The following is a 20,912-nucleotide window of genomic DNA, read 5'->3' on the forward strand; positions in this document are numbered from 1 at the left end:
AATGTTGTTGTGTGTTGACTGTTTTTGAAAATCACAATTCACACTTATTGTTTTTCAAGAGGAAAGTGTCACAGACACTAGGCTGATCTACCGACCGTGATGAAAAAAGACACAACTGCTAATCAAACAACTAACCTGAATATATTTAGCTAAGGTTTAACCGCTCTGATTTAATTCGGCTTTTATTTTTCTTTAAATGCGAAAGTCGAACCCGGAAGTAAACTAACCCACGTGTCGGTGTGTGGAAAAAATGTCGACGGATAGTACAGAGAAAGAACCTAAACCTGCGTCCTCTCAGGTACTGTTATAGTATAATTTAACGCATCATCGTGTCTCATCTGAATCGTTATCTGTTTTAATGTAAGTCTTCCTTATTTCAGTTCGGGGACCAGATTCCCTGGAAGAAAAGGAAAGCAGAATGTGAGTAGAACCGTGTGGGCTCAAAGCTATTTGAGACAAGTCTTATCTAAATATTAGGATCCATTATTGACAAAAATTGGTAAAACGATAAATAAAGTTCACTATTTTAAACATTTAGGCATTCTAAGTCTTTAAGCCATCAATATTGCCGTTTGTGAAGCTTATAAGTAAAATAAAATGCTGAAAAAAGGACTTTCAGACTTGGATCTGCGTCTTCTCAAATCTGTTTCTTTCTGTTGGACAGTGGCGATTAAATAGAGACTAAATGTTGCACAACAATGGACATGCACATACAGGCTGAAAATCTGCATTCGTGCAAGATCTCAATCAGAAATCAAAAACACTTATTCAGAAACGTCCTTTCTTACTGCAAAATAGGCATCGTGTGAAATAATGGGACAGCTCTAGTTTGCTTATTTTGTCATTACTTTTATTATTTTTAGTAATGTTTACAGTTTTTGTGTTTATAATAACTCAGATAGCATCTATGGAAGCTATGTGCTTATTGAGGTTTTGTATGTACCGTATTTTCCGCACTATAAGGCGCACTTAAAAACCATTAATTTTCTCAAAAAATGACAGTGCGCCTTGTAATCCGGAGCGCCTTATATATGGATCAATTGGTTAATTGGTTGATCCATACTGGTTGTACACGGCGCTCTGTCAAAATGTTTCAGTACGACTGGTAGCCGCACCGCTTGCAGCATTACGGCTACCGTAGTCAGGGGCGTCGCCGAAGTAATAGCGGTAAACACCTGTACTGTGCTTACTCCTAGTCCAACACCACTTGTGTGTGTATAAGGTTTGAATGTACTGTTGCAGGAATTGCCTGAACTATATGTGATTAGAAGCTCAGTGTGTGGGGTGTATGTTTCGTGTGTGTGTATGGAAGATGTTGACATTACTCCTCCGGACAGAGGTGGCGCTGTGTGCTGCCGTAGCTGAGAATCAAGAGTGAAGGAGTGACGTCGGTATTATTGTGTGTGTGGGGTGGGTAGAGACGGCGACCGGAGCAGCGGTGTATGAGTCTGTAAGCCCTGTGTTTTTACGTGCTGCAAAGTCATTAAAAAGAACCCCGAATCTGGTCAACAACTCAGTGTTTTGATGCTGTTTCTTCATGCTCAACTCAGCAACGTATGAGTGAGGGAGTTAACCCCGAGGAAACTAGTAACTTCGGCCCTGGAGAAAGCGTCTCCCCTGTGTCATCAGACTACGGTCAGGGGACAGAAACAGGAAAGGTTAACAGTACTAACGTTTGATTTAGTGCATCAAACTGTTTCTTTTACGTGTTTACTGAATCAGGGAAAAGTTCCCTTTCACGTTTTAACTAACGTTTGATTTCAACTTCAACTTCATAGACTCCAATGCATTCCTAACGTGCGGTTGGCTCTATTCAATATAATTCTATGTAGAGGAGACCTTACCATGAGAGTGAATGGAGTTATCAGAACGCTGATTTGTAGTGTATTAATAAAGTTTGACTGACTGTTTTGTTGACATTCTCTTTAGCACAGCTCCATCTAGTGGATGCATAACGCAACCCCAGTCAAACGTTTGACTGCAGTAGCTTCTATTCTATGCGCCTTATAATCCGGTGCGCCCTATTATATATGAAAAAAGTTCTAAAATAGGCCATTCATTGAAGGTGCGCCTTATAATCCGGTGCGCCTTATAGTGCGGAAAATACGGGTAACTACATTTCTACATAATCAGTGTTAAAGACACACTGATCAGGCGGTTCCTGGCCAATACTTAATTAATGTTTTCTTCTAAAGATAAACGGGGAGGAAAAAAATGCAAGTTTTTTGATAGAGTTGAGTAGTTATTTTGAATCCAGCTGAAAATTAAAAATTAGATTATCCCCATTCATACATCAAAGCATATGTTCCTAACCTTCAGAAAAAAAGTGTGCGCTCAATTAGGATACAATTATTCTTTAAAGTACTTGACGAATCGATCAAGGACATTTGTCAGATTGATTGAGACATAAATGTATTCTATTCAATTCAATATCCACCATTTTGCCACGGTGCACTTTTAATGTGAGGTTGTTTGCTCTAGATCATTAACCATTGCAACCATTTTCAATGTCATATCTTGTACGATTGCCTTGTGCAAGGAGGTCTCAGAATCGTCTATTTTCAACAACTTTTTTTTGTGTTTTCCTCCTATTTTACATAAGTTTTATGAATAGTTTAGATTTTGTTGTGGTGTTTTTTTTATTAACTATTTTAAGAGACACCCAGTTTCTTTTTCTACATACTTTTCTAATTAAAGTATGAAAGGAAACACCATACAACTTTCTATGCAAGTTACAGAGGAGTATACAGAAACAAATTAAAGTCAAGATTAGAGACAGCAAGGAGGTGTACAAGAAGATGGACAAAAAGCTCCAGCAGAATCTGAGATGCGTGATCAGGGATGAAGATTCCAGGTTTCAAGCAGCTGGAGGATCAGATCGAGGGAAGTCTAGACAGATCCGATGAACTTCACACATTCTACAAAAGGCTCATTCAGGAACAAGCTCAGCATCCTCCTCTCCTGCCCCCAACAAAAGAGACATCCTAACCTCCTGTGACCCACAGCTTTCCTGTCAAATTTCAAATATTTTATCTTCCATCTGGCCATGGACTCTTCTGCTTGTACATCAGCCTATATCATCTTGAGCCAAATCAGAAGATGCTGGCACTCCCTTTGCCTCCCCTTCAATCTGTTTCTCTCCAGAAGTCAGGTGAAGAGGCAGCTGGAGAAACTGACCTGGTACAAGGCTGCAGGTCCAGATGATCTCAACCCCCAAGTCCCGAAGGCTGTACGAAGCAGCTCTGGGATTCTGCAGCACCTTTAAACCCGGCTGACCCAGGAGAAGGTTCCAGTGTTGAAGAAGTCACTCCGCCTTGTTTTGGTTCTAAAGAAAGCTCACCCATCAGTCTTCAGCAGGTGATAGACCTGTTGCCCTAATATCCTACATCATGAAGGCCTTTAAGAAACTCCTGTTGTCCCACCTGAGTAAGCAAACAATAAACTATAAGGACCCCCTTCAGTTTGCTTATCGCTGTGGAGTTGGAGTTGAAGGTACCATCATACACCTGCTTCAACAAACCCACTGTCACCTGGACAAAGCCAGCAGCACTGTGAGGATCATGTTCTTTGATTTCTTCAGTGCATTTAACACAATCCAACCTGATTTGCTTTGTAAGAAACACCAGAAGACTCAGGTGGAGGCCTCAACAATCTCCTGGATCAAAGACTACCTGACAAACAGACCACAGTTTGTGAGACTGAAGGGTTGTGAGTCTAACCAGGTAGTCAGCAGCACAGGAGCACCACAGGGGACTGTACTCTCACCATTCCTTTTCACTCTGTACACCTCAGACTTCCAGTACAGATTAGAGTCCTGTTAATGCTGTATATCTTCTGTAAGTCTGTTGTGGAGAGTATAACGTCTTCTGCCAGGATTTGTTGGGGTAGCAGCTTCAGAGACAATGGCTTGAAGAAGCTCAACAAGCTGAAGAAGGGTGGCTCTGTTCAGGAGATGGTTCTGGGGTTATGTTCAATTTCCCTTTGGGATGAAAAGTATTTCTTCACTGAATTGATATAATAGTACTTTTGCTGTTTATAAACTGTGTTCCTCGAACACTTCATCAGTTCCGAATGTCTTAAATCAGAGACAGCTTTACAGTTTTTGTCACATATAACTGTCAAAATATTACATTTCTTTATTTAAGCACATTTATATTAAAACTAAATAAAAAAATGGAATTCTCAGAAAGATAGAATTCCATCTGCAATAAATTCTTACTATTTATTCAGTCAAATAAAGTCAAATATGTACAATTTCTGATATTCTTAAATCATGTGTAAAAGGATATGAGCAAAGTGCATCTATGGTGGAAATAAGATATAAACATTATAAACAATGAAGTTCCATTGAAGATGTAAGTATGTATGTGTATATATATATATAAATAAAATGGGTTATAAATATTTATTTCTAACAGTAAAGGAGAAACAAAAGCAGTGGAAAAAGGCTAAACTCATCAAACAGTTAGAGAAGCAGAAACTGCGCGATGCTGCAGAGAGAGTGAAGCAGGAGGAAAGCCCAAGTAAAAAAGGTAACATTACTGATGATCACTTGTTGTTTTTGTTGTTAGCTCAGGTAGCTGTAAGCAGACGGGCATGTGTTTTCAGGTCGAGCTTACACAGTGAGCGTGGCCCTCCCGGGCTCCGTCCTGGACAACGCTCAGTCTCCTGAGCTCCGAACGTACCTGGCCGGACAGATCGCCCGAGCCTGCGTCGTGTTCAACATCGACGAGATCATAGTATTCGACGAGCAAGGGGAAGACGTCAAGTAAGTTGTCTGAGAGGAAAAACTTGATGGTAAATACTAGAGCCAGCAGAGTGCTAAGTGATGTTTGCTTCCTGTCTTTGCTCCAGGACTGTTGAAGGAGAGTTTAAAGGTGTTGGAAAGAAGGGCCATGCGTGCATTCAGCTTGCCAGAATACTTCAGTACATAGAGTGTCCCCAGTAAGTATGGAAACACATCAGCACTGTTGCAGTCAACGCTTTAATTTGCCACACTGACCTTCTGTTCTCCACCAGGTATCTACGCAAGTGGTTTTTCCCAATGCATAAAGACTTACAATATGCAGGTAATGTTAAAGCAGACATCATTTTTGCTGTTTTATACTGGATTTAATATAACTGAAGGTCCGACATTGTGGGTTCCCTGTAGACACACATGAGAATACCAACCTGCCCACAGCACAATGGCAAACTGTTTCTGTTAAAAGAATGCTGAATGTTACACTAATCATAAAATCTGTTTGCGTAGCACCAAATGTCCTGCTAAGCTGGACCGACCTTACACATCCGCACCCTAATGTAGTTTTCTACAACCCCTTAACTTCCTCATAGTTTAAAAACATCTATAGCACCTATATATTTTTCATGCTCTAATTCAATACATTTCTCAGTCTGTTTGTGGGACATTTTAAAGTATAATTACAAACAGTCACTGTGAATTTACCAACAATATTTCTGTGAAAGTCAATTTTTAAATAGAAAACATCTAAAAGCTGGCTGAATGAATGGATAGATAGAGGAATGGAGAGACGCATACATGGATGGATGGATACACGCACAAATGAATGGATGACGGAAAGCTTGCGAGGTTTGATAGACGAATACCAAACCAACAAATGGATGCATGAAGAAAAACTAGATGATGCATGTACTGTTTAATGCAGAGCAAAGGTATCATGTAAGGTAGAAAGGTGTACTTATCAGATGAGCTTTCATCTATTTTCTTCTCATTGTTTAAATGGAACACTAGTGAAAAAATCTGCCTTAGAACCCCCTTTTTTTTGGTAGTGAATTCATGTGTAAATAAAGAGGGTGTAGTTCTAAAACCCATAAGTTGTTTTAAAACCCATAAATCAATGGCAACACTGTTTCAAGGCAGTCCATATTTTGTTTTGCCAGGTTTGCTCAATCCTCTGGACAGTCCTCATCACATGAGGATAGATGAAGAGTCAGAATACCGTGAAGGAAGAGTCCTCAACAAGCCGCCCAAACAAGGAAAGGGCTCTTTGGTAAACTGTGGAATGAGGAAGGTGACTATGGCGCCACTATTCTTATGCCCCTTTTCCACTGGCTCGATTTGGCCCTAATGGACTCCACTCGGTTCATTTCCATTACTGTTTTTTCCGTACCAGTACCTACTTTTTTGGTCCCTGCTCCTGAGCAGGTACAACCGGAGGCACAAACATTTCCCCCAAAACACACAAAACAAAACCACCATGAAAATGTGTTGGGTTCAGACATTTATTGACGGTCCTTTACCGAACCAGCCTCTGCAGGAAAGGGAGCAGGCAGAGAGCAGCTGCCCGCGATCAGACTGCCTGCATTGGACCAAAAGGGAAGATAAAGCCCCAAATTGTAACTTGAGTGGTGCAGAGCCACGCTGGCTAAAATGAGCCGGTGGAAAGGGGGCATTAGTGTGAGTTTTGTATTTGTGAGGTGAAACAGGACTGACTGTGTCAAAATTTCCCCACCAGGACGTCCGTATCGATAAACAACTGCAGCCAGATCTACGAGTTACAGTGAAGCTCAATAAGACACAGAATCAAGGTAGTTTTCCCTGTCGCAGTGTGTTGTACTTTATTTATCCATTGCAGTAGAACACATCATGTAGAACATCAGTTCAGTCTTTTTCCATGTATGTGTCCAGAAAACAGACTTTATAAAGGTGTTGTGGTGGCTCCTCATGTGCCCAGGACAGAGGGGGGTCTTTACTGGGGGTACACAGTCCGCCTGGCATCCTGCCTGAGTATGTGTCCTGCTTTCCGCTTCACATTACAGTGCAACTCTTAAATAAGTTGTAGAAAAATCCTCACCGCTGTTTTTTCTTCGCCAATGCAGGTTCAGTTTTCACAGAGAGTCCATATAAAGAAGGGTATGACCTGACTGTTGGCACCTCAGAGAGAGGCAGCAGCGTGGATCAAGTAACAGTGTCACCATTCAAGTAGGTCCAAAGGTCAGGTTCTTTTAAAATCAGCATGCAAACTGAGGTGTCAAGCATCTATAGATAAACATTTGGCCAATGGTATTTTTTGTGTTAACATGCTGTCGTTTAGTTGAATTTTTCTACTCTTTAGGCACCTTTTGGTAGTTTTTGGAGGTCTCCAGGGTTTGGAAGCCAGTCTGGATGCAGACCAGAACCTGGAAGCGACTGACCCCAGTGTCTTATTTGATCTGTACCTTAACACATGTCCCGGTCAGGGCAGCAGGACCATTAGAACTGAGGTAAAACTCAACAATTCTCTGTCTGGATAAAGTGAAGCCAGATGCACTGAAAATATACTTTCAAAGTTGCCAGTTTTGTTCATTGTGGTGATTTAGTCATTCTTTCTGTTAACAGGAGGCTATTCTGATCTCCATGGCGGCACTGAGACAGAAGATCACAGCTGCTTTTTCAGATGTTTCCAGTAGTTCTTAAAAACCTTTTTTTTTAAGTGTCTGTACTAATTTTACATATTTAAATACAACTGAACATGCTTGATTTATTGTATATTGTCGATCTTGAATAGAACATTGTTTTGATTAGCAGTACTGAAGAAAAAACAAAACATGCCGTAGTTTTATGTTTTTGAGCAAGTACCTAAAATATATCTGCGTTAACAAATGGCGATCCATTAGCTTTTCTAAATTGGGATTCAGTGCCTTGCATAAGCACTCATTTTACGTAATATACCAAAAAGTAAGCTGGCGTGATTGTGAAAAAGGATAAACGGTTTTCAGACGTTTTTACAAATACTTTGAAAAATGGCTTACGTTTGATTTCATGCTTCCCAAATTTGTGTAGTTTATTCTAAATGGTTCCATTGTAGAAGTGGATTGTATTTATTTCTGAGTATCGGATTAATGGGGGCAGAATGCAGTTGCACACCACACTTTTCACATTTTTATTTGGAGCTTCTACTTCACAATTAAGCCCTACTTTGAATTGGCCAGTCACATAAAATAAACTACAGTGAAGGTTTATTTAAAAAAAAAGAAAAAAAAAGGGTTTGAATAATTTTCCCAGTAGCAGATTAGAGGTTGCAGCTTGCAGGTAGTTTTCACTATACATTTACATTCTCTCTCCAGTGCATGCTGCATGCACCTGCTCCTTGAATTCATCTTTTATGTTTTCAGGTTGCACTTAAACAGTCATTGCACACTTCTTTTTAGGTTATCTATATGTCAGCCATGCGTTTTGAACAAAAGGGTTTGAAAGTAGCTAATACAGTGTGCATCTAATCCTTTTAATAGGGATATAATCTCCATTGTCTGAACATAATTGTGTGAAATGCTGCTCTTTAACAGCTACATTAAAACGAAACGGAGTGGGCCTCAGTTCTGAAAGTCTGCCTTACGTAAACTCTAGTAATGTAAAAAGGATTATTGTCGTCTCTTATCTCCGTATATTTTTCAGGCAACTGGATTTTGATCATTGATACCAGATATAAATCTCTCTCTTTACATAGCAAGCAAATGGTTTCCAGCAGTAAACAGCTGGATTTGCAGTAATAAAGCACAAAGATGAACGGCTAACCCCAACGATTATTCGGTTACTTCTACAAGGCAATATGGTTAGAAAAAGTTTTCCTCCAGCAAAACCTTCCTTCGAATTCGTTGAATCTGAACAAAACGCTGAAATAAAACCTGATGGAATACATTCTGTTTACAATTTGGATGCATGCACTTAAAACTGTCCACTTTCAAATCTCAGTTGTGGCAAATATTAATACACTGGATATAAAAAGTCGACACACCCCTGTTCAAATGCCAGGTTTTCAGGATGTTAACAAAATGACAGCAAGACAAATAATTTCACAACTTTTTCCACCTTTAATGTGACCTGTAACCTGTACAAAGCAATTAAAAAAACAAACCCCTAGAAAGGGACAAATATGAAATAGAAAACTTTAAAATAACCTGGTCACATAAATATGCACACCCTTAAACTAATACTTTGTTGCAGCACCTTTAGGTTTTATTACAGCACTCAGTCTATCAGCGTGGCACATCTTGATGTAATATTTGCTCACTCTTCTTTGCTAAACCGCTCCAAATCCGACAGATTGCGAGGGCATCGCCTGTGCACAGCCCTCTTCAGATCACCCCACAGATGTTCGATGGGATTCAGGTCTGGACTCTGGCTGGGCCATTCCAAAGCCTCAATCTTATTCTGGTGAAGCCATTCTTTTGTTGATTTAGATGTGTGCTTTGGGTCATTGTCGTGCTGAAAGATGAAGTTCCTCTTCATCTTCAGCTTTCTATTGGAACTGAAGGTTTTGTGCCAACACTGACTGGTATTTGGAACTGTTCATAATTTCCTCCACCCAGACTCAGGCCCCAGTTCCAGCTGAAGAAAAACAGCCCCAAAATATGATGCTGCCACCATCATGCTTCACTGTAGGAATGGTTTTTCTTTTGGTGATGAGCAGTGTTGTTTTTGTGCCAAACATTCCTTTTGGAATTATGTCCAAAAAGTTCAACCAACCTTGGTTTCATTCGACCATATCACATTTTTAACATGCGTTTGGGAGATTTCAGATGTCTTTTTGCAAAATGAAGCCGGGCTTGGATATGTTTCTTTGTAAGATAAGGCTTCCGTCTTGCCACCCTACCCTGTTGCTCAGACATATGAAGAAGACGGGAGATTGTTGTCACATGTAGTACACAGCCAGTACTTGCCAGAAATTCCTGCAGCTACTTCAGTGTTGCCGTCAGCCTCTTGGCAGCTTTCTTGGCCAGTTTTCTTCTTGTCTTATCAATTGTGGATGGATGTCCTGTTCTCGGTACTGTCACCGTTGTGCCATATTTTCTCCACTTAATGATGACTGTGTTCCACGGTAGAATTTATTCCTTGAAATTCTTTTGTAGCCTTCACCTGACATATCTTTGAATAATGAGATCCCTCTGATGCTTTGGAAGCTCTCTGCGGACCATGACTTGTGCTCGAAGATGTGGCTACCCAAATGTCAGGAAAAGCCTACTACAACAGCTAAACTTTATTTTGGGTTGATCGGAGGCACATTAATTGGTGACAAGTGTGTGCTGACTCCAATTTAACATGAGTTTGAATGTAATTGGTTAAATCTGAACACAGCCACATCTCATGTTATAAAAGGGTGTGCACACTTATGCATACACATTATCTCAGTTCTTTATTTTTACTTCACCTTCCTGAAAGATTTCTATTTGTTTTTCAGTTGCGTTGTACAGGTTATAGGTCACATTACAGGTGGAAAAAGCTGTGAAATTATTTATCTGGATGTGATTTTTTTTTTACATCATGAAAACTTGGCATTTGAACAGAGGTGTGTAGACTTTTTATATCCACTGTACAGGTCCTTCTCAAAATATTAGCATATTGTGATAAAGTTCATTATTTTCCATAATGTCATGATGAAAATTTAACATTCATATATTTTACATTCATTGCACACTAATTGAAATATTTCAGGTCTTTTATTGTATTAATACGGATGATTTTGGCATACAGCTCATGAAAACCCAAAATTCCTATCTCACAAAATTAGCATATCATTAAAAGGGTCTCTAAACGAGCTATGAACCTAATCATCTGAATCAACGAGTTAACTCTAAACACCTGCAAAAGATTCCTGAGGCCTTTAAAACTCCCAGCCTGGTTCATCACTCAAAACCCCAATCATGGGTAAGACTGCCGACCTGACTGCTGTCCAGAAGGCCACTATTGACACCCTCAAGCAAGAGGGTAAGACACAGAAAGAAATTTCTGAACGAATAGGCTGTTCCCAGAGTGCTGTATCAAGGCACCTCAGTGGGAAGTCTGTGGCAGAAAATGCTGCACAACGAGAAGAGGTGACCGGACCCTGAGGAAAATTGTGGAGAAGGGCCGATTCCAGACCTTGGGGGACCTGCGGAAGCAGTGGACTGAGTCTGGAGTAGAAACATCCAGATCCACTGTGCACAGGCTTGTGCAGGAAATGGGCTACAGGTGCCGCATTCCCCAGGTCAAGCCACTTTTGAACCAGAAACAGCGGCAGAAACGCCTGACCTGGGCTACAGAGAAGCAGCACTGGACTGTTGCTCAGTGGTCCAAAGTACTTTTTTCGGATGAAAGCAAATTCTGCATGTCATTCGGAAATCAAGGTGCCAGAGTCTGGAGGAAGACTGGGGAGAAGGAAATGCCAAAATGCCAGAAGTCCAGTTTCAAGTACCCACAGTCAGTGATGGTCTGGGGTGCCGTGTCAGCTGCTGGTGTTGGTCCACTGTGTTTTATCAAGGGCAGGGTCAATGCAGCTAGCTATCAGGAGATTTTGGAGCACTTCATGCTTCCATCTGCTGAAAAGCTTTATGAAGATGAAGATTTCATTTTTCAGCACGACCTGGCACCTGTTCACAGTGCCAAAACCACTGGTAAATGGTTTACTGACCATGGTATCACTGTGCTCAATTGGCCTGCCAACTCTCCTGACCTGAACCCCATAGAGAATCTGTGGGATATTGTGAAGAGAACGTTGAGAGACTCAAGACCCAACACTCTGGATGAGCTAAAGGCCGCTATCGAAGCATCCTGGGCCTCCATAAGACCTCAATAGTGCCACAGGCTGATTGCCTCCATGCCACGCCGCATTGAAGCAGTCATTTCTGCCAAAGGATTCCCGACCAAGTATTGAGTGCATAACTGTACATGGTTATTTGAAGGTTGATGTTTTTTGTATTAAAAACACTTTTCTTTTATTGGTCGGATGAAATATGCTAATTTTGTGAGATAGGAATTTTGGGTTTTCATGAGCTGTATGCCAAAATCATCCGTATTAAGACAATAAAAGACCTGAAATATTTCAGTTAGTGTGCAATGAATCTATAATATATGAATGTTAAATTTTCATCATTACATTATGGAAAATAATTAACTTTATCACAATATGCTAATATTTTGAGAAGGACCTGTACATCATTTAAGATGATTGGGTCTGTCCAGTTGTAGAATGCTCCTTCCGTAAACCACAGTGCTCATTCTGCTATCCTGTCTCAGAAGGCCCCTCTATGACCGGGCTGTAGGCTGAATTAGAAATTTGTCTTTGGCAGCTGCTATTTTACAATATGATCTCTATTAATGGAGTGATGAAAACTACCTAAACTATAATTTTGTAAGACACATAATGGAACTTGCTGATAAAACTCTCCAACATGAAAAAAACATTTTAGTACATAATAAAAATATAAAGATGTTTAAAACCTTTAGTTATTTTCTATTTACAAAACTTTAGTCAGACAGCACCCACTATGTGGCATACAGATGCAGTGAGTAGGTTTACAAACACTCAACATGGGCGTAAATCATTCATCTATTAATGATTTGACCTTTTTTCCCCAGAGTGGAATGATAATCTTTTAATAGCTGGTGCTGAAGGTTCCCAACTGTCTTAACTTCACAGAGCTAATGTCTGTTAACGTCTTGTAAGTGATCATGATTGCCAGCATTAAAACAATTATAATTGCATGTACATAATACTAAGAACAATGGGACTGTCCAAGAGACTCTTGAAGAATTAAGAATTGTAGACCAAGAAAGAATGGACAGCTTCAATCTTGACTGAAATTTGCAGCTGCCCACATGGGGAAGCTAAATGTCTTCTGGAGAAAAGTGTTATGGGTAGAGGAGAAAAACAGTGAGCTGCACCAATTGTCTTGCATGGCCATGGTAGCATCATGCTGTGGGGTTGTTTTGCGGCCAGTGCACAAAGTGGATGGAATAGTGAAGAATCAACTTTACCTCAAGTATATCAAGAAATGTGCATCAAAACGTAATGTGCACGGCGCGTGGAGTAGTGGTAGACCCATATACGGAGGCCTCAGTCCTCAATGCAGTCATCCTGGGTTCGAGCTCCAACCCTGGTGACCTATGTTGTATGTCTCCTCCCCCCCTCTCTGCACCCCACTTCCTGTCTGCCTACTTTGAAAAAGTAACAAAAATAAAGATGACTAGTGCTGGAAAACAAAAAGAAATCATACTTTGCAATGGATACCTAGCTAATGTCAACCTTCTGGAAGAGACAGACTTCAGCACTATTAAATGTTTGTAAACTATGATTAAATTGCAGGTTTTTACAGAACACCAACCGATTTAAATGAATTCTACCAGTTCTGAGTGATCAAACGTCTATCCAAAATTTTAACGGTTAAAAAACGCATAAGGTGTAACTTGCCAAGGGACCTTGAACCAGTTAGTATGGGGCTGTATGTGTACATTTGACCTTGTATGAACAATTCTGACCCTGTGTGGATTAGAGAAAACCTTGTGTAAATTTAAACTTGTGCAGCCAACATTTGCTTTCAAAAATCTTGGAAGTTGTTTGTTGTATAACCGTTCCACCCTGGGAATAACGGTACAAATAAAACCTAAAAGAAACATCACATTCATGCCCCTAATATGTGAACTTTCTGACCAGAACCAACAGTACTCCAAAAGTCATAAAATGTAATACCTGAAATCAGAAACTGAAACATTTCCATGCATCTTCCATATGATCCAACTGAAGATTTTCCTCAAGCTTCTTTGCCATCTTTGCTAGATTAAAGCATTTATGACGTCCCATTTTGAGATATCATGAACCATTGTGCTTTTCTCCTTGTAGGCTTAACTTCTGTTCTCTCACCATTTAGGGTTAGCGAATGTGATGTTGTACTGCTTGGCCCAGCGTGCAAACACCTGTTTCTCTGTGATGAAGCGATGGTGGTTTCCCCTGCGGCCGCTTTCATTCTGGAGGTACATTAGACATTCATCGGGCCCCCTGGGTTTGTAGTAGTGGTAGGGCATCTTCTTGGACACAGGTTTTCTTCTGGAATCATAACAATAACAGTACCATTAGGTAATGGTTTGATGGGAAATGACTTGCTAATTGGTCTTGATTAGACATGATCCGAGAAATTGTCTTGTGACTGGAACTAATTGGAAACTAAAAATCTGATGTTTTTCTGATCACCACTGAATGCACCAAACGTAAGTGCCAACAGGTTGGAAGATGTGACTGAGAATGTAGGAATCAGCTGCTTTTAGTTTCGCTGAGGTGTTTACAAATTAAGTCCAAGGAAGCTGGAAGAAAACATTTATTGACAGAGGAATGCAGGATGTTTATTTAGGTTGATACTTTTAAACAGGAAGTGAGGCTTCAGTAAATAATAGGAAGATGAACAGACTACAGCAGAAACACAGGCTCACAATTAATTGCAAGAGCTTCTTTACTCTACAGGTCCTTCTCAAAATATTAGCATATTGTGATAAAGTTCATTATTTTCCATAATGTCATGATGCAAATTTAACATTCATATATTTTAGATTCATTGCACACTAACTGAAATATTTCAGGTCTTTTATTGTCTTAATACGGATGATTGTGGCATACAGCTCATGAAAACTCAAAATTCCTATCTCACAAAATTAGCATATTTCATCCAACAAATAAAAGAAAAGTGTTTTTAATACAAAAAACGTCAACCTTCAAATAATCATGTACAGTTATGCACTCAATACTTGGTCGGGAATCCTTTGGCAGAAATGACTGCTTCAATACGGCGTGGCATGGAGGCAATCAGCCTGTGGCACTGCTGAGGTCTTATGGGGGCCCGGGATGCTTCGATAGCGGCCTTTAGCTCATCCAGAATGTTGGGTCTTGAGTCTCTCAACGTTCTCTTCACAATATCCCACAGATTCTCTATGGGGTTCAGGTCAGGAGAGTTGGCAGGCCAATTGAGCACAGTGATACCATGGTCAGTAAACCATTCACCAGTGGTTTTGGCACTGTGAGCAGGTGCCAGGTCGTGCTGAAAAATGAAATCTTCATCTCCATAAAGCTTTTCAGCAGATGGAAGCATGAAGTGCTCCAAAATCTCCTGATAGCTAGCTGCATTGACCCTGCCCTTGATAAAACACAGTGGACCAACACCAGCAGCTGACACGGCACCCCAGACCATCACTGACTGTGGGTACTTGAAACTGGACTTCTGGCATTTTGGCATTTCCTTCTCCCCAGTCTTCCTCCAGACTCTGACACCTTGATTTCCGTATGACATGCAGAATTTGCTTTCATCCGAAAAAAGTACTTTGGACCACTGAGCAACAGTCTAGTGCTGCTTCTCTGTAGCCCAGGTCAGGCGCTTCTGCCGCTGTTTCTGGTTCAAAAGTGGCTTGACCTGGGGAATGCGGCACCTGTTGCCCATTTCCTGCACACGCCTGTGCACGATGGCTCTGGATGTTTCTACTCCAGACTCAGTCCACTGCTTCCGCAGGTCCCCCAAGGTCTGGAATCGGCCCTTCTCCACAATCTTCCTCAGGGTCCGGTCACCTCTTCTCGTTGTGCAGCGTTTTCTGCCACACTTTTTCCTTCCCACAGACTTCCCACTGAGGTGCCTTGATACAGCACTCTGGGAACAGCCTATTCGTTCAGAAATTTCTTTCTGTGTCTTACCCTCTTGCTTGAGGGTGTCAATAGTGGCCTTCTGGACAGCAGTCAGGTCGGCAGTCTTACCCATGATTGGGGTTTTGAGTGATGAACCAGGCTGGGAGTTTTAAAGGCCTCAGGAATCTTTTGCAGGTGTTTGGAGTTAACTCGTTGATTCAGATGATTAGGTTCATAGCTCGTTTAGAGACCCTTTTAATGATATGCTAATTTTGTGAGATAGGAATTTTGGGTTTTCATGAGCTGTATGCCAAAATCATCCATATTAAGACAATAAAAGACCTGAAATATTTCAGTTAGTGTGCAATGAATCTAAAATATATGAATGTTAAATTTTCATCATTACATTATGGAAAATAATGAACTTTATCACAATATGCTAATATTTTGAGAAGGACCTGTAAAGAAAATACACATAAAAACTCAATAGCAGCTAGCTGATCACACAATATGTGCCAAACGCTAATATAAGAAGCTATAAAAACCCTCTAACCATTTTGTGTTTGTTCTGAAATAGATGCGGGGCTGTGTAATGCTGACTGCCCTCTCTCTCTCTCACACACACTGTGACGTCACCTCTGTTTCTAATGTGAATTAATGATCAATCATGACAGAAAGGCTGCTTAAGAATACCTAAAATACTAGATGAAAGCTTTAATGATATGAATTATATATCTTTTACATTGTAGAATATTAGTGAATAACCATCTTTCTTTTAAAAGGAGATGTACTGTAAATGTTTGCCTTTATTTGTATAGGATCTAGAGGATTTTTACTGTTTTGTAGATTATCATTTATGCAGAGAAAGACTGCTATGTAACCTTAGGGTGGCTTTAAGAAAATAATTTATTATACAATAAATAATTTATTATACTATAAATAATTTATTATACTATAGATATTAGAACGATTATAAAATATTTTTCTACCTTTTGCATAAAGGGAAAGTTTTACTGCCTTAAAGAGCAGGCCTTACTAAATCGGTGATCAGAAATCAGCCAGAAAATCCCTGACCAGCACATCTTTAGTTTTGAAAGGTTTACATACAATAAGTCTTATCTTTACACTCACCCGCAGTAATTTGGTGGAACCATCCCATATACTTTGATGTTATCACACACTTCAATGGCTATGACCATTGTGAACCAGCCAGTGCTCAACCAAGAGTGAGACCTTTGTCTTTGCAGAAAGGAAAACAAAAGCAGAGTCAGTCAGTCATTGTTACAGTTATTAAAGAAGAGGCTGTAAACAGTAAGATATGATCAACGTCCCACCAGACTCACCTGTCCCGTCCTGTCTCTCTGTTAAACAGGTTATCAAATTTTCGCATTTTGGTCGGCGTAATACTGAAAAACGACAGGTTGCCGTAGGTCATGCTGACCCTCTGGATCAATCTGAACAAGGTTCCCTTAGCATCTTTCCCGATCTTATTGGGGGGTCCCCAGAAAATGATTGTGGAGTTGCTGTCTGTACGCCGCAGATACTCATTAGGCCTCCGCACCACCCTGAAGACACTGGCATGGGCTACAACCCTGAGGGTGGTCCGGTTGCCGACGTCGGACTCATAACCTGATGTGGGGGCATCGTTCATGCGGATCACACACTCCGTTTGGTCAACCTCATCCCCCGCCCGGCTACCAAGGATGTGGCTGGAGCTTGTTACCAGCGCACAGTTGTGGCAGTGCAGGGTTATACTCTGCAAGAGCGACAACATGCAAATACATAAAATGATTGGAGCATCAGCAGCAGTGGTGAACCAGCACATGGAGCTGAATGAACACACCCACACGGTATTTCATTTTCCAGCGGCTACATAAGAGAAGTGCATGCAGTTAATATAAGTGTATTATCTGCTTTTTTTTGGTAAACATGCCTGAGATGTGTGCTTTTTACTGATTTCTTGCTACTTTTAGTTATTAACTGGTTTGGCTAAAGCTGATGAAATGTATCATCTGGAAATTCATGGCCAATGGCAGTATCATTTTACTTCCTAACCTTTTTATCAGTCCTCAAATTAAATTTCTCTTATTCACATACAGAAATGTTGATGTATGCATTCTGCCACAATATGCTAAAATTCCAGCTGCAACAGTGGTGTTGAGCAGCTTACTTTGTTTCCATAAATTGGCATGTAGCCATCTCTGCCAGACCACTTCTTGAGGTCTGTCTTGATGGCGTGATTGATGGCCACGTGAAAGGGAATGTAGACGCCATCATTGCTACTGTTGGAGCCATAGAGGATGAGGAGTGTTGTCAAGATGAAGACGGCAAAGAAGATCACCATCTTGTGGCTCTGTTGACCCTGCAGTGTAGACAATAGTGGTTGAAAAGGATAAATATTACGCAGTTTTTAATTCACTTTATACTTGTACTCCAGTACTGCAAAGTATGGACCCGAATTGAATATTTTCACATTTTTAGAGCCATGTGCACATGAGGTTTTAAGTGAGGGTGGATTGTGTCCTAAATGAATAATACTATAAAGCAAAATAAATGTTATATGTTGCTGCAAAGTTTAAAAACTATACAAGATTTCACAGGAGGGTCCGACAGGTTTCTTTAAAGTATTTCATATATACCCTTACTGTTTGGCATGTCTGGACCACACTAAGCACATAAATGCTCTGCATTTAACGTTTTAGTACATCGCTCCTCAAAGACTTTACTACAATCCACCAGCCTCCATTCACATCTGCACATGACGTTTATAGATGCTGAATATTTTCCTCCTGAATGTGAACCTAGCTGTAACAGTCCTGGCGATGATGATGGCGATGATGATGAGTTAGAGGTCTTTGGTGCCGCGCCCTCAGATGGTTTAGTGTCCCTTACCTTGCCACTGATCCGGAGCCCCATGCTTTCAGAGCACCGCTGAAAGACGGCCCGTCACTGGCTGCCATCATACCTGCCAGCAAACCACAATTAATTGCAGCACATTTCGTGTAGAGGTGTGTCATCTGTTTGGGGACATCAAGCTAATTGAACCTCTTGATGTTTTTTTTTTTTTTTTTTTAACAACCCAGACTAACGCAGTGGACATTCAATGCAAACATTTAGACACTGAAACACCATCTTGCGCAGCCGCTCGTCGCCCGCTGTGAAGGCTCCCTTTTTTTAACCGTTAGTTCTCTGAATACACACCCCGCCAGTGGAAGTCATGATAACTAACTCCTCATGAAAGTAATGCTATTAACGGACCCTAGTGGTAAACCGGTCTTACCTTGTCATGGTGTTATGCCGTTTAATATCACCCTCTTCCACCTCACACCCCATTTTCCTGCGCCACGCGCTGACGTCATCGCCGCGTCCCTTTCCCACTTTTGAAAGCTGAAGCGTTTTCTAATAAAGATCGGCTTTTCTGGCGTTATTTGATATTTAAAAGTTGAATTTATGTCCCTCTGTTATTAATCCGTTATTTTTCGGTGGGATTTGTTTCCTAATACTTGACAAAATGACAGTGAATTTTAGGATTTAACCTACGTTGAGGCTAGTTTGAACGCTACCCAATCCCACTTTTATTGATTTCCTTAAAAAAATAATACGTTGTAACACTTTGCCATTTGCTGAAGTTTGTCCCTCATATCACTCATGTTGTTCATTTGTTGGAACAATGCCCCTTCTTGGCAATAAATCTTATACCACACTGTTTATTTCCCCTTAAATAGTGCCACATTTGCATTCAAATTCATTTGTGGTTTGTGTCTATAAAAATCGTGTCAAATGCTGTCTGCCAATGCCAAACAGCTTTTAGTGGAGGCGGTGTGATGGTGTGGGTTGATATCTCTCTGTACACCTTAGACTTCCTTAGAGATGGACAAGAAGCTGAGTACAGGGAGCTGGTGGACCGCTTTTTGACATAGTGTAGAAACAATCATCTCATCTTGAAGTGAATAAAACAAATGAGATGATTGTAGACTTTAAGAGAAACAAGAATAGGTCAAACACTATTTCCATCATGAGAGATGAATTAGAGGTGGTGGAGGAATACAAATACCTCGGTGTTCACTTGGACAACAGACTGGAGTGGAGATACAACTGTGAATCTGTCTACAAGAAGAGACAGAGCAGACTGTATTTCTTGAGGAAGCTTAGGACCTTCGGTGCTTGCAGCAAGATGCTGCATATCTTCTATAGGTCTATTGTCAAGAGTGTAATCTCTGCTGCCATCATCTGCTGGGGAAGCAGCATCAGAGCCAGGGACTGGAAAAAGAGCATCACCAGTGACTATCTCTTATTGGTTGAAAAGGATCAGAAAACTTCAGTTTTGGTTTTACATGAGAAGAGCACCTTCTTCTACATGTTGGCTCTGTCCTCTAAATTACTTGTGGCAAACTTTAAATGGGATTTCTTATGTCTTCTTATCAATCATAGCGTTGTTCTTGCCTGTCTTCCATAAAGGCCTGATTTGTGGAGCATACAACTAATAGTAGAGGCTTTTCCTACTTGAGTAAATGTGCAGATCTAACAAAAGCAGATATTCTGTGTACAGTTCTAGAATTGCACCGCTCAAGGTGGCAGCAGGTTGGAGTAGCATCTACCATAGCTCTTTGAAGAAACCTGTATAAAATGAGCTACAACGAGATTTAATTTCCCTTTGGGATGAATAAATAATTTTTGAGTTGATTTAAATTGAACTGAACACAACACAAGCTGGATCTGTTTGACAGCAGATTTATTTAAGATTAAACATATCTCTCTAGCAGCAGCTCCTCTTTAGGTTTACATTAAAGTTTTAACTTTGGAGCATGTATGAAAGAAATACCAATCGTTAACAACACCTGATAAATAAGATAGTATAATTAAAACAATTCACACTATAGGTATATCTCAAAGTAAAATGCTTTAGTGCAAATACTGTAACTGACTTTGAAATTGATCACAAAATATGCAATATGTAACTGAGAGGGCAGCATTATGGAGTTTACTTCAGCATGGAGCACAATGCAAAGGGATCCTCTCAAAAAGGAAATGTTTGAAGAAAAATAACTGTCTTGTTTTCATGTAACTTAGTTTGTATTCTGGAATAAATCTGATAGAAATGTACAATAGAAATCGGACAGAAATCCAAAACTTTTCAGCCACCATGGTAGAAACTTACAGGTCCTTCTCAAAATATTAGCATATTGTGATAAACTTCATTATTTTCCATAATGTCATGATGAAAATTTAACATTCATATATTTTAGATTCATTGCACACTAACTGAAATATTTCAGGTCTTTTATTGTCTTAATACGGATGATTTTGGCATACAGCTCATGAAAACCCAAAATTCCTATCTCACAAAATTAGCATATCATTAAAAGGGTCTAAACGAGCTATGAACCTAATCATCTGAATCAACGAGTTAACTCTAAACACCTGCAAAAGATTCATGAGGCCTTTAAAACTCCCAGCCTGGTTCATCACTCAAAACACCAATCATGGGTAAGACTGCCGACCTGACTGCTGTCCAGAAGGCCACTATTGACACCCTCAAGCAAGAGGGTAAGACAC

The 20,912-nt window shown here is 40.3% G+C and overlaps 2 protein-coding genes across 6 annotated transcripts in view; one reads left to right on the forward strand and one right to left on the reverse strand.

Annotated features, from left to right (window-relative positions):
• Positions 1 to 18,726, reverse strand: part of st6galnac6 (ST6 (alpha-N-acetyl-neuraminyl-2,3-beta-galactosyl-1,3)-N-acetylgalactosaminide alpha-2,6-sialyltransferase 6) — a 31,372-nt gene extending 12,646 nt beyond the window's left edge. Inside the window, exons 1-6 of one of the 4 annotated variants that reach the window (XR_007039255.1) lie at positions 18,637 to 18,726; positions 18,249 to 18,321; positions 17,527 to 17,718; positions 16,700 to 17,112; positions 16,488 to 16,595; positions 13,446 to 13,799 (exon numbers count right to left, since the gene is read on the reverse strand). Coding sequence is in view for 3 of the 4 variants with exons in the window: in XM_047372163.1 (XP_047228119.1) it covers positions 13,613 to 13,799; positions 16,488 to 16,595; positions 16,700 to 17,112; positions 17,527 to 17,718; positions 18,249 to 18,272 (924 nt within the window). In the remaining variant the exon portion in view is untranslated. The other 3 variants (XM_047372161.1, XM_047372163.1, XM_047372162.1) reach the window with 3 other exon arrangements.
• On the forward strand, positions 108 to 7,480 carry spout1 (SPOUT domain containing methyltransferase 1). Of its 2 annotated transcripts, XM_047372158.1 has the most exons (12): positions 117 to 298; positions 381 to 420; positions 4,419 to 4,532; positions 4,609 to 4,768; positions 4,855 to 4,944; positions 5,020 to 5,069; positions 5,902 to 6,032; positions 6,477 to 6,549; positions 6,650 to 6,748; positions 6,841 to 6,943; positions 7,077 to 7,224; positions 7,340 to 7,480. In XM_047372158.1, exons 1-12 carry the CDS (start codon positions 251 to 253, stop codon positions 7,415 to 7,417), a joined length of 1,134 nt encoding a protein of 377 aa, XP_047228114.1. In that variant the 5' UTR covers positions 117 to 250; the 3' UTR covers positions 7,418 to 7,480. The 2 variants fall into 2 exon arrangements, with proteins under 2 accessions (XP_047228116.1, XP_047228114.1); XM_047372160.1 differs by lacking the exon at positions 7,340 to 7,480 and having other exon boundaries at positions 108 to 298; positions 6,841 to 6,955; positions 7,077 to 7,218.
• Positions 18,727 to 20,912: the final 2,186 nt, after the last annotated feature.

The sequence above is a fragment of the Girardinichthys multiradiatus genome, chromosome 8, assembly GCF_021462225.1.
Source record: "Girardinichthys multiradiatus isolate DD_20200921_A chromosome 8, DD_fGirMul_XY1, whole genome shotgun sequence".
Taxonomy (NCBI): Eukaryota; Metazoa; Chordata; class Actinopteri; order Cyprinodontiformes; family Goodeidae; genus Girardinichthys; species Girardinichthys multiradiatus.

Excerpts from the sequence above, each read along its gene's own strand:
- spout1 (XM_047372158.1), top strand. The coding sequence starts at position 251 with ATGTCGACGGATAGTACAGAGAAAGAACCTAAACCTGCGTCCTCTCAG. Across the intron at positions 6,749-6,840 it reads CCGCCTGGCATCCTGCCTGA|GTTCAGTTTTCACAGAGAGT; the intron begins GTATGTGTCCTG and ends TCGCCAATGCAG. Across the intron at positions 7,225-7,339 it reads GCAGGACCATTAGAACTGAG|GAGGCTATTCTGATCTCCAT; the intron begins GTAAAACTCAAC and ends TTCTGTTAACAG.